Here is a 13,402-nt window from a genome sequence, read left to right on the forward strand (position 1 = left end):
CTCAGCCACCCCTGAGCAGTCTCAGCCACCCCTGAGCAGTCTCAGCCACCCCTGAGCAGTCTCAGCCACCCCTGAGGAGCCTCAGCTCCCGCGGCTCTACTGTGGGTGGGTGGCAGGGCCTGAGGAGTGTCCTGGTGGAGGGAACATGTTTTGTCACTGTCGGGCAGGTGGCTGAGTCCCACTGTGAGTGATTTGTTCTCCTGGCTCACTCCTGCAGTAGCTGTGCAGCTCTTCAGCCCTTCCCACCTGGCTCCTGCCATCGGTGTCAGGGCGGGAGCAGCAGTGTGAGGACACCTGGTACTCTGGTGTGGTTGGAGGAACTGTCCCACTCAGGAATGTTTCTCCTACCACAAGTGTCAGGATTTCTCTACCTGAGGCTGTAGGTGGCTCTGCAGGGCCTGGTTCTCCTCTAAGCATCCTGGTAGGAGCAGGTGATCTTGCCTTGGACAGAAGGTTTCTCCGGGGTGAAGACTGAGACAATGAGTAGTTTGCAATTACTGTTGATAACTTGGAAGTACTTCAGAAAGTCAGCGGGGCATTAAGCTTTAATTCCCAGCACGTGGTCCTGGGATGTGTGTCCCGGGATGTGTGCTGCTGGAGACAGGCTTGTTGATGGAGGTTTAGCCTTAAACTGCAGTGAGAAGCAGTTCATGCTCTGCCCTCAGGGCTCCAGCCTTTCCTCCTGAGCCATTTGAGGGCGCTGTGCCTCAGGATTAAAAAAACCCCAACAAACTGGCTGAGAGATGCTGAGTGTCTGAGTGGCACTGGAGATTGAGCTGAGTTCCACTGAGGGAGGCTTAAAACCGATATCTCTAATTCAGGCTTTAAATCACTAACAGCTCTATGCCTTTGTCACCAGGCATGTTTTGTAAATGTTGTTCATGTAGTGCTGGGCTTCCAAAGCTACCTGCTCCAACAGAGCTGGAAAGCACAAACAGGCAGAGAAGGAACCTTTAAAAAAAGAGGAATGTAGTTGTAGGCACAGTATTAACTGCCTGAGATCAGGGAATGGAGGAAGGGGGTGAAAAAGATTGGCGATATTCCCAGTAGAAAAGTTGGAAAAGAAGCAAGACTTAGGTAGTCTTTGTTCATTACTGTGCAAATATGAACTGCAATGTTGCAGCATCTGTTTGGGTCATAGGAACTCTAAGCAGTGACTAAATTGACATAGCTGAGCTAGATCAACTTGGGATCAAAAAGGGATTGGTGTCAAAGCTGCTGGTTTGTGGCACCTCTTGGGGACCAAAGCCCAGTGTTAGTGACACTGTTGGTAAAGCTCTTTTTGCCTGTGTCTGTGCATCTGGTCCTGGGAGTGCTGAGAGTGGTGTGGGCAGTTGTGTTGTGAGAGGGAGGTGTTTCTGCATGTTCAGATACTGCTTTCCTGTTAGAGGAATCCGTTCACTTACTCTTCATTCAGATAATCACCAGGAATGGGAAAGGGCTGAAAGCAGGTGCATGGTACATTTGAGTGAGTTAAGGTTCATAACACCCTTGGGAGCTCAAAACTAGAGAACAGACAACCTGAGTGTCTTTAGGATGAACTTGAACTTGAGATGGATGAAACTAAACTTAAATGAATGACATTAATTTTTGAAATAATTTCTTTAAACCGATCCACATCACATGTAGATAAACCACCTCATTCTAGTTAAGTGTACTCTTTGGCTTTTTAAGTCCATTATTAAACATGAAACATTTTAGGCTGCTTTCAGTGTTCACACAGGCTTTTGCAGTGGCCACATTAACCAGCATAGCTGTGGTGAAAGCTGTGCAATGCAGTGGTAGGATGTTTTCTGGGATCAGAGGAATCAAAGCTTTGCCTCAAATTATCCATGAGTTGAACTGAGAGCAGGTGACTCCAGAGCCCAAATTTTTTGCCTCCTAGTCTGGCAATTTAAAATACCAGTACCATCCCTACAGTGGGTTTTGGTTTTTCCCATTGCTTCCTAAAGCCCTGTTTGCCACAGGAAGAATAAGGCTTTGCCCTCAGCAGCAGCACAGCTTCACAGATGGGGACATGGGCAAGACCTGCCTGCTGGGCTGGAAGGAAGAACTGGGTAGGGAAACCCTTGCAGCCTGTTTGTCCTGGCATTTATCTTCTGAGCAGTTCTAGTGCTGCAGTGGGAGGTTACCTGAAAACTCCAGCACGGGAATGCTGGTTGGACTGAAACTGGGTGATCAGGACATCTCATTCAGGAAAGCTGGTTGCTGAGAGGTACAGTGGGCAGTTATCCTGTATCCTGATCTCCAGCTGGCTCAGACTTTGCTGTAATTGTATTCCTCAGCCCTGCCATAAATCATAGCAAAAGTGATATAAAATGGTCGGGGCAAGTGGAGTTCTAATAAAAACAAAATCCCTGACACAGTGGCATGAAAACTGAGCTGCAGCCAGACTGAGCAATTGCTTCCTGGTGATGATATCAGATTCCCAGTGTGGCATCTGAAGGTTGGGTTCTGTTTTTTAAACTCTGCTCGCAGATGCTGCTGTTAACCAGTGTGTGGCTGCTGTAGCTTCCTGCTGCAGCTTCCAACTGCTCCTGGAAGGGTGGCTGTGCTCTTGTAGCTGTGTCGGGTCTGTGTTCAGGACTGGTGTACCCTGAGTCTCGTTCAGGACTGTTGTACCCAGGGTCTCATCATTTAGGTCCAGCTAAAGTACCTCAGGTGAGGATACTCCTCCTGTTCCTCTGGCCAGTTGCAGCATGTTCCTGAAAAGCCCTGCTGCCTTCCAGTTGGCAGGACTGTGTCCTGTGGGGAGTGCAGTTGTGTAAACACTTGGATTCTGACCCCAGGACTGAACTACCCTTCCCTGGTGCTGGGCACCCACAGGCAAAGTTCTGCAACTCCAGTGCCTACAAGAGTGTAGCCAGCAGAGCAAGTTGCCCCTTTTTTGGGAAGTTGCAGCTTTGTGAAGCCACAGCAGAGTCACTGTCACTGCTGAAGTGCTGGACTGCAGCATCAGTACCTTACAACAGGTGTAGGCTTTTCATATTTCTTGTACCTACATTTTTTAAACAGCTGCAGTTTTAAGGGGATCATGGATTCGTATTAAAATGTGAATTAGGTTTTGACTTAGGAATGAACTGGAAAGCTGTTCAGGAACCATATCTGAAAGCTGAAAATCACTGGGATGCATTTAGAGGCAGAGTTTTAATTCTGAGTGACTTCTCTTCCATTTTAAAATCCAGAATCTCTGATTTTGGGTTCAGGGCTGTTCTTTGGCCTGTTTGTAATTAAAGTGGATTGTCATTCTCAGTGGTGGTAAGAGAAGGGCTGTGGCTCCCCTCCATTCAGGCCAGTTCATATAACATTTTCACACCCCGTTTTTGTCTCCTTTGAACTCAGCAAGACTTCCTTGTGCAGACTGGGTTGGTGGAAGTGGGTGATGCACGTTACAAGGGTTCATGGAATGACAACAGTGAATTTTCTCTTTACAGGATGGAATAAATTAGTTGAAACTATACCTTAAGCAATGCATGCTGGAAGTTGGGAAACCCTGAACATTTTGTAGTATTGTCTCATACGATCCATGCACAGAAGAAAAGAGCTGCTTTTCTTCCAAGCTTCATGTACACTTACCTTTGTTAAACTCCAGGCAACTCCTGGTGGACAAATCTTCCAGCTTGTTAAAGTATTTCTGAATGGTGGCTCCTCATTCTGGTGTGCCCTGTTCACTTGGGACCATCCCTAAACTTTGTGAGGGTGTAGATGTAGACAAGCTTTGGCAGGTGTGGGCAAGGAGAGATGATAAGAGCATCCATCTGGACTTCTTGTAGGGTCTCTGAGCTCCCACTGATTTCCGGGTGGGTGTCAGTGCCTACACAGGGCCTGGGTGTCTCTGTGTGGGTTTGGATCTGGTATGGGAGGCCAGTCAGGGCAAAGAGAACTGTATAGGTTGAACTGCAGCCTCCAGGGAATGAGCAGTAACTCCAAGGACTCCTAGTGAAATGGTAAATATCCTTCCTTGGGAAAAAGAGGAAGAATATGGAAGAACCCACAGCCTGTTGGTTTTAAGCTTGTCTGCTATAGAGTGAGCAATAAAGATGAGGTTCATCCTATTTATTGGGTACTTTAGATGGGTGAATTGTCCCTCTGGAGCAGTTGCCTTTCTTCACTGGCAGTAGAGGGAGGTGAGGGCTGGTTTAGAGCAGATTCATAGAATCATAGAATCATAGAATAGATTGGGTTGGAAAAGACCTCCAAGATCATCAAGTCCAACCCCTGATCCAACTCCAATTACTATATCATGGCACTAAGGGCCACGTCCAATCTCTTTTTAAAAACCTCCAGGGATGGTGAATCCACCACCATTCCTGCAGCTCAGTCCCTGGCCAGTGGCAGGGAGTGTTTTTTTGTGTGCTGTGGGGCAGTGCTGCCCTTCAGGTGACTGCAGGAGCCTCTCTGCTGTGGGAAGCAGGGCAGTGCAGGCATGCTGGGATTAGAAGATGATACTATTTCCCCTGAGGAAACCTTCAACTCTGCTGAATTCCCTTGTCTGGGAGAGGAGCTGTCTGGCATTTATCCATAGCTGGGCCATGAGCTGAAAAGTTAAACCTCTTAAAATTACCGTGCTGGGTTTCTGTGTGCTGGGATTTTCTTTCCTCTTCCACAGTGGACAAAAGGGAGAACATGCTGGGATTTCCTTGTTTAGCAGACTTGGAGGCCAGGGCAGAGGTGCAGTCAGATATTCCTGGGGATGGTCTGCTCTCATAACTGAGTGTAAACCTGAAATGACATGGAACAAGGCTTAACTTAAAGCTCTTCTTTTCAATTTGCTTGAATTGCCCTTGTAAATAATAACTAAAGCTGAAGTATGGTTATTAATAAGGATAGGACAAAAACCCACATGAAGTGTATTAAGCTGTGTTTGTGGGTTGTTTTGTTCTTCACTTTAAACATGAAGTTCCTTTTAACTTGGAGGAAATGGTTAAAAAACGATTTGCAGTGTAACAGTTGAGAAATTGAGAAGGGGATGGAATTTGTCAGATGTTTAAATCTGTTCTCTCTTCAGCGAGTTCGTGTGTATGTAACTAATGAACACTGAGGAGCAAAAGAAAAATCTGTTAAAGATTCAGCATTTCACAGATCTCCTTCAAAGATGTTGTGAAAATAAAAAGGGCTGGAAAAACAGTGTAACTGTTGGAGAGTATTAACATGTGGGAAGGTCCAGAACCATGTGCAGAGGACACTGAAGGTTTGGATCTGTTGTAGCTCCACCAGCACTAGCAGGGAACAGAGACAGAGCAGTGTCAGCAAAGCAGGGCAGTGTCATTGCAAATACTCTGCCCCAACATTCCTGTTACCATTGTAATTTCAGTGATGTGGTGTGAGGACCTTCCTCCTTCCTCTGCTGTCATTTAGCCCAAGAAAACCACTAGTGGCAAGGAAAATGATGTGTAGAAGAGAAGTGAACTACTGGTAGTACAAGAGTAGATCAGAGAGTTTGCTTGAGTGACCACTATGTGTATAAAACTGGATAAAAGCATGTGGGAATGTTTTGGTGCTTTGGTGAACAGGACCTTTTGTTTTTTTACTGGTGAGCAACGTTGAGCTGACTTCTAAATTCAGGATGTGGAATATCCTTAATGTGAGGGATATGGCCACTGTTAAGCACAGTGGTGAGTGAGGCTGCAGTGGGAAGTGTGGATTATTGTTTGTTTTAATCAACTTGTCAGTTTACCTTGTGGGGCTGAAATCATTCCAGCCTTTCCCGTTAGCTGAGCTGCAGGATTCTCTCAGCTCCATGGTCCAGCCATACTGACTGTAAAATCCAGGTTAGATTATTAATGCAGATGATGATGAACTTTCACACTGAATTTTTTGGCTCCTGATGACTCCTGAATGGTGGGGCTGGGCAGCAGCTGCTTTTCCCAAAATTCAGCAATCTTGGGGACTGGAATGGTGGTAGGTCCTGTTTCTACTCTCACAGAGAAAGAAGGATGAGAGGGAGTATCCCAGCTTTTGATGTGCATCTCCCCAAGCAAACATGAATTGGCAGATCCAGAGCATTTTATTTAATTGGAATGATTTCTGGAGATGTAGGAAGAATAGCTCCGAGAGTCACCTGGTCTGTTCTACTTCATCTCCAAAATCCAGCTTTCTGCAGTCCCTGAGCATGAGACTAGAGAAGAAAAGCACGGAGTATTTGCCCAGTGCTGCTGTCTGGTCTCTCTTGCTGGATTATCCCAGTGTAGGGTCTGGTAGTTAGGGAATTTGAGGGAGACAATGTGAGGAATCATTTCTAATGCAAAAAGCATTATCAGGTCCAAAAGATCTCACAGGTCTGAGGACTCTTTAGAACCCAACTGGCAAGACTGGAGAAAATTTTACCTCCCTAGGAATACTTTACAGGGCCAATCCTGCAAAAGCTTCCTGCTTGAAACTCTATTTACCTTGTCAGATTAAGTTTGAGATTGCTTCCCAACCTATTCCAGGGTGAAGACTCACGGCTCTTTCCCTCCATAGGTTTCACAATTCCAAGGCAAATGTGAAACATAAGTCCTTTCCAATGGTTTAAATTATTTTCACGCTTGATGCCAGAAAGTTGGGATAATGTCGGGTGGTGATGGAACTGACTTCTTCTTACATATTTTTGGCACCAGCTGAAATGGTTGGCAGTCTTTCAGGAGCTCTGGTGTGGCTTTTAGTACCATGGCACCAGATTTACAACCCTTCTTCTAAATAATTAAAACCTATATTAAAAAAGGGGGCCAGGGCTACCTCCCAGCTGGAAGATTGGAACAAGGAGGGGAAGTCGTGGAGAGCATCGTAAGGGGAGGCTGGAAGAACAAGTCACTGGAGCTTTTGCTGTCTCTGAACCAATTCTGACGAAGCCCAGCTTGTAACTGAAATGAAAAGGCAGCCCTTTGGACACCCCAGGGCAGAGTGGGGCTTGTAAACTGGTGTGCAGTTTGTAGGGCCAAGAAATAATGTCAGTTTTTTCTGTGTAAACAGGAGCCCTTCTGGGAGGTGTCAGGGCATTTTATAATCTAAGCAGTGACCTTGCCTCAAGGGCAAAGTCTCTTTTGAAAGACCCCAAAAGAGGTGTCTCTTGTCTCTTTAGACACAAGGGACTAAGAGTTGCTGCTGTGCTTTGCAGCCGTGGCAAATGGAGACACCAACTTTTATTGCTTTATTCTTTTTCTGAGTGCACTTTTGAAATCAGTGACCCTTTCTGAGCCATCCTGGTTTCCCCTGAATTAACTCAGTTGTTGTGGCTGTCAGAAGAGGAGGAGAGAACTCGCATTCCCGTTGGCAGGAATTCCTCCTGCTGGAAATACTGGGCCAAAGGGATTTCCTGGGTGTACGTGAGGACTGGATTTGGCAGGGAGGGGTGGAAATGTACGATATACAGTATGAGTGTAATGTATATTATAAATCATATTAGTACAGTCAGCTGTTGAACATACAGCGTTCGCATGGACGTGCAGAGCATTTCTTTGGAGAGTTGCCTGGCTGGCACAGGACGTGGGGAGAGGGGACCAGAGGAGTCTGGTTTCTTCTTCTGTGTCTAGGATTGGTGTTGGGACCTCTTGGTGAGCACCTTTACCTCTCAGGTGCACCACAGGCACCTCCTGGCAGGCCCATGAGGCCTCTTGTTAGCAGAAGTTGTATCAGACCTACAGAGTTCTCTCACGGGGGTGCATGGGAGAGATACACTTTGAGGCTTTTAATTGCAATATAAATAATCACTGGATTAGTGCAATGAAAAGGAAGTCAGAACCCCTTGCTGTGTGCAATGTGTCATAACCTCAGTGTCGATTACTAAACCTGGAGGCTTTGTTAAGTTTTAAGGTGATACCTTCGCTTTCACTGTCTTCTTTTTGTGCCAGCAAAGAAGTGGAAAAAGCATAAAAGGACCTTAAAAGCTCTGGGTTGGGAGCAGAGAACGGCTGTCTTGGGGCAGAACTGGCTTTCAAAGGTGCTCTTGCCAGCCCTGGTGTAAGGCCTGGACTTGGTGCAAGGAAGGCAGGGATTTAGTGCTCTGACCTGGAGCCTATGGAGTTATTGAGACAAGGTCTTTGCCTTCCTTATGTTACTTATTTCAAGGGTGGAGGAAACAGTCCATTCCTGACTTGACCTCTGAACCCCAAGCCATGGCTGGCAGGGAGAGCAGTGCTTATCATGTGGCCCATGATGTAGCCAAGAAGAGGTATTTGATCCCCAAAGACTGTGTGTGGCTTTGCAGGTCCTACCTTTGACATCAGTTCCCTTAGTGTTGTCTGCCAGAGTGACACGTGGAGGTGATCTCCTGTTTGCAGTCTCACCTCTGTGCTCCACTAAGGCAGTAAATGCCATTTGATAACAGTGCAATCCTGGCAATTGGAAAGATGATTTTGAAGGGATTTTTTTTATTTGTCCTCATGTGAGCTGAGCATCTCATAAGACACATGTGTTTGTGCTTCCAGCTGGAGTGGGACTGTACCTGGAGGGAGAGGGAGAACGGATGGCAAAGGTGTTTGATAAGACCCCCCACCTTTGTACATGTACAGTGCACAGTGTTTCTGAATACTCAGTGATATCAAAAATGAATATGATGTTCTTTAGTCTGTATTGTACAGACTGAGAACAACCATAATAATTTCCTCCCAGTGTAAATAGTGATTGCAGTGGAACGGTCTGGGCTCAGACTGGGTTGATAGACAAGGTTTGGATACCAAACTGATGGGCATTTCTGCTCTCCTCTGTGCACAGGTTGGCTACATCCAGCTTGGATCAGAGCACATGCTGATACAGCCCGTGAATTCATCTGAGACCTCCTTCAGTGGGAAGGAACATTTCATCCGGCGGAGACGATCCACGAAATCCGACCATCCCGGGAAGCCACACGTTCCCGACGAGCACTGCAGGGTTGTAGCAGGTGAGCTTGAAGCGGCTCAAGAGAGCATCCCTGCCTGTATCTCTAAGGTTTTGTACCCCAGATTTTGTGTTTAACCAGGCCTGTCCTTGCTCATAAGCTGTGTCCCGCCTGGCACTGCTGTTGGCAAATCCCGTAGCCAGGACTTTAATTTTCTCCTGTGTGGAGCTGAGCTCTTAATAGTTCAGCAGGTTTATCTTTCTCAGGGGTTCAGACTAAGCCAATCTTCTCTCTTTATTCTCTGAGTATGACATCTTGGTTCTGGTTAGAGTTACAGATCCCCTATGTCTCTTTTTAGAGAAAACACCAGAATTCAGCACTACTCTGATTTCCCAGCCAAGTTCCATAGGTGCTGCAGCTCTGTGGTCATAGAAAATGCATTACAGAATTCTTACACTGTAAAATAAGACAGACTTTAGGTAAAAGCCGAATTGAACCAAAATTAGGGCAGGAAATCACTCTCATCCTTTTGCCATTGAATCTTTTGACCTTCTGTGTAGGGGCAGGGTGCTGCCTGTCCTTGGCAGAGCTGAAATTCCCTCCCTGGGAAGAGGGACTGAAGGAAGGAAACTGGGGAGACATTGGGTAATAAATTATATGAAATCACAAAGGGGAAGAGGAGTTGAGTTGAGTACAAAGATACTAAAAGGAGACACCGAAAAAAAGTATTTCTAGTAGCACCTACTGCTTCCTGAAGGGTTCTGAGGACCCACTGCTCTTCCCTGCTTTGTCCAAAGGGAATGTCCTCCTCAGGTGATGCCAGAGGTGACCATCAGAGCCTGGGGGACCTCATGGCATGGGCTGGGTGGGCACTTGGTCTGGCATGGTGTGACTGCACCTAAATCTGTGTCAGCAGAATTAATTACTTATCTGTCAGGTTCCTGATCCATGGAACTGGGATTTCCTGTTGCAAGGAAAGTTGTTGAAGTCCTTCATGTTTTTTGGGCTGAGGGCACGCACACGTGCACACATGTACACACGTGTTCATACATGCAAACACTACAGCCACATCTCAGGTCATGGAAAGGCCACACGGGCTGAGTGTGTATCGGAATTCTGGGGCAGAGGAAGGTTGATAGTCTGATATAAAATTTATTTAAGGCTATTCATCTTGTTCTGTGATGGATTTTTTTCCAACCTGAGGCTAATTGAGGGGCTAAGCAAGGACTGGGATTTGGGGAGAGAAGGGGATTCTGACCCTTGGGTGAGACCAGGACAGCTTTAGTCCCTCCCCCAGCACTAGGTGAGCAAAATCGGGGACTGTGTCATTCCCTGCCCTGCCCTGGATCACACAGCAGCTTGCAAACCAGTTGGGAACAGAATTCCTACCCCTTGGGTGCAGTTGGCTGCGCTAAAAAGGGAGCAAAGCCCCCTGTTGAGCACCACGGGCTGTGCTGCTCCTACAAACAGCCCCTGCCCCGAGGAGCCCTGGCATAAAATAATGCAATTGCTCAGGGGCTCTGCCACTTAAAGGCAGACCCTGAATGTTTTCCATTGTTGCTGGAGAGAAATGTAAGTCATGGCTGTTAATAGGCTTAGCACGTTAACGACCTAATTGACTCCTGTCTGGTTTGGATTAACTTTCGTGCACAAGGAGTTTAGAAACAAAAAAAATTAATCCTGTCTGACAGACAAAAGGCCCATTCCTAATGAAATTGTGTGGAAGTGACCTAGGGGGGTGCTTCCAGAGTTTCTCCTGGGAAAAGGTCTCTTTGCTGTGGCACTCACCAATATGGGCTGAGTGAGGGACTGATCAGATTTGCACCGATCAGATTTGCACCAGAGGTTGTTTTCCACTAAAGCTTGGCAGGAAAGGATGGAGGTTGTAAATACATGGAGAATATTCCTATGCTGGACATTATAGATACAAATCCTATGCTGGGGAACAACATAATAAAATATGTGTCTGTGTAAATACAGTATAAACTGAGTATTTTTCTGAGGCACAGAACTGCCATGGTTGGGCATTTTCCAGTCCTTTGCTGCTGTTCTTCTGCTTTCTGAACACGCAAGTATCACCTCACCTCAGTTCATATTTTCTTCTTAAAATCCTGTAAGTCAGTGGTAACTGGCATAATCTGGGGTTATTTGGGAGTCAGATGAAATACAAAGAATCAGATGCTGATTTTTGATGTTAATTACTGATCACGTCATAAAAATTTAAACAGGGCTAAATTGCTCAATAGCAAATTTCCTGTGATGTATGAGTTTAATTACTAGTAAAACAAAGATAGTTGGTGATGTAATGACTTGTGTGAGCATTTGGGGAGGAGGAGGAGGAGGAGGAGGAGGAGGAAAGCACTTTAAGAAAGCAAAATGAACTTGATCACGAAGTGCTACTGAGCTTGTGTTCCACCCAGAAATGTGGTGTTTTCCCTGGAAACCCCAGGGAAACTGAGCTGAGCAGTTCCCTGGGGCAGGGCAAGGTTTGATAAGTGGTGGTTGAAATCTCTAAAACAACTCCTTCAGTCTAAGTGGCGTAACATGTCCTACAGCACTCAGAATTATTTTTAGAGCTGTAGGAGGACTTTGTGGGAGCCAAATTTCTCCTGGAATAATCTGTGTAAGAGGATTAATCTGGCTGTAGTCAGGAATGGGAAAGTACTTAAGGTTTTGCATGACTGGATCCTTGAGATTTGAGTCTGAAAGTATCCACTAATGGGTTAAAAAAAAAAATAAATCCCAGGGCCGATGTTTTAATTCCTTTGTTTAAATTCAGAAGGGCTCCAGCAGCAGAGGAGGGATCCCATCACCACGGGCCAGGTGCTATTGTCAGTCATGTGATATGTGTATTATTTTTATCACCTGTCATCCAGCAAGAGAAGGAGTTCAAGTCACAATGCACATTTCTTCCCAGGCATGAACATGAGCCCCTGTGAGGCAAACAGAAAACCCATTAAAAGGTTTCCAGGTGCGCGGGCAGCGAGGGGGAAGGAAGGAAAGGTTGGGTTTCACTTGCTCTGAAGCTTGGAGACGTGAGGAACATGGGAAATAGCTTCACACCAGTGATGTGAGACACTTCTCATCTCTAGACACTGGGCTGCATCTGGGGTACAAACCTACCATCACACCCTGCTCTGATTTTAAGACCAAATTTGACAACTTTCCTGTCAGAGGTCCCTGAGAAGGGGTCTCTCTGCGGGGAGAGTGGAGCCACAGGGAGTTGTGTTTGTAGGTTTTGGTACATATGAGTAAGATTTTCTTTACAGATGAGCCAGGCAGGACAGAAAGATCTCTTCTGATGCATCATTTGTAATTTTTTGCAGTGCCCAGTCCCCTGTAGCTCAGAATGGGGGTAGAAACCCTCTGAGATGGGGCTTCTTTCATTGCCCTGTCTCTCTGTGACCTTGTATCATATACACTAAAACTTGTTAAAATATGTGACAATATCCACCAGAACCTCAGCTGCAATAAATAGATATAGCTATGTTAACTATCATGGAGCAACAGTAATTTAACTACTGACTGAGATTTGGACACATATTTTGCCTATTTTCTATGCCATCAAAGATGGGGAAAAATAATTTCATTTTTTTCTTGATTTTGAGAAAATACCAATGTTAAAGACAGAGTCAAACCATGTTGTGAAAGCACAGGAATCTCCTCTAACTGTGTCATAAAACTTTCTGTTTCTTTGGGAAAAGTAAGTTCTGTTATAACTTTTCCAAAAGTCTCCGGTGATGTATTAAAGTCTCCTTACATAGAAGGGATTTGATATAAAATACAGTCCAGGAGCATGAGAGAGAGCAGCTTGTCTTTGGAGGGAAGGTTGTTATTTCATGTTTATGATACAGACCTCATAAATTACTCTTAAATGTGGGTTTGCTTTAAACCCTTATGTCAGTTTAAATGAACCAGTTTTCCTTTCATGCAAATGTGCTGCACATACAGTGAAATAACAGGAAGATCAGTTTTTTAGTTCACAAACTAATGCATTGCTTCTGTGTATAGTTGCTTCTCAACCTGTTTTAACAATTTATCAAAGCTGGTAATAATTTAAATAAGTGCTGGTGTGCAGGTATCAAATGTAGGGAAGGCTTTCCCTGAACAGGTATAAATCCTAAACACATGTTGCATTTCCCCATCCTTAATCATTGTCTCTTAGCTGTGTTTTCTCTGCAGGTTTGACTTGGCCTGAAATACCAGTTGTTATGGCCAAAAACACGTGCACTAAAAATAGAGAGATGTAATGCAACCTGTATTAGTCCATATTAGGAAGCAGCTGTTGAAGAATTAAAGCAGGATTTCAACAATGGGCTCTCCAGAAGATGTAATGTGATTAAGTGTTTGCAAGCACAGAAGGATTCCCTGTGTCAGAAATTCAACTCTTTACCCACAGGAGTGTGTCTCACTTGAGTGGATAAATCCCTTGGTTTTTCCAGGTTCCTCCCTGGAGTTCCAAATGGGGAGTCTGGATTTTCCCTGTGAGCCTGTGATTGTTTCCTTATGGCTGATAATCAGCAGCCTTTTGGGGCAGTCTGACAGTCAGAAGTGTCCTTTTCCATCACATGTGGCAAGTGAGGGTTTATTGCTGGTCTGGATTTGTTC

General features: G+C 45.4%; 1 protein-coding gene across 1 annotated transcript in view; it reads left to right on the forward strand.

Moving 5' to 3' along the window:
• Positions 1-13,402, forward strand: part of ADAMTS17 (ADAM metallopeptidase with thrombospondin type 1 motif 17) — a 167,563-nt gene that overhangs the window by 1,415 nt on the left and 152,746 nt on the right. The window contains exon 3 of the mRNA XM_027644623.1: positions 8,692-8,857. Within this exon, the coding sequence (XP_027500424.1) occupies positions 8,692-8,857 (166 nt within the window). The remainder of the gene's footprint in view (positions 1-8,691; positions 8,858-13,402) is intronic.

This window comes from Corapipo altera, unplaced genomic scaffold, assembly GCF_003945725.1.
Source record: "Corapipo altera isolate COAL_440 unplaced genomic scaffold, ASM394572v1 50, whole genome shotgun sequence".
Classification (NCBI taxonomy): Eukaryota; Metazoa; Chordata; class Aves; order Passeriformes; family Pipridae; genus Corapipo; species Corapipo altera.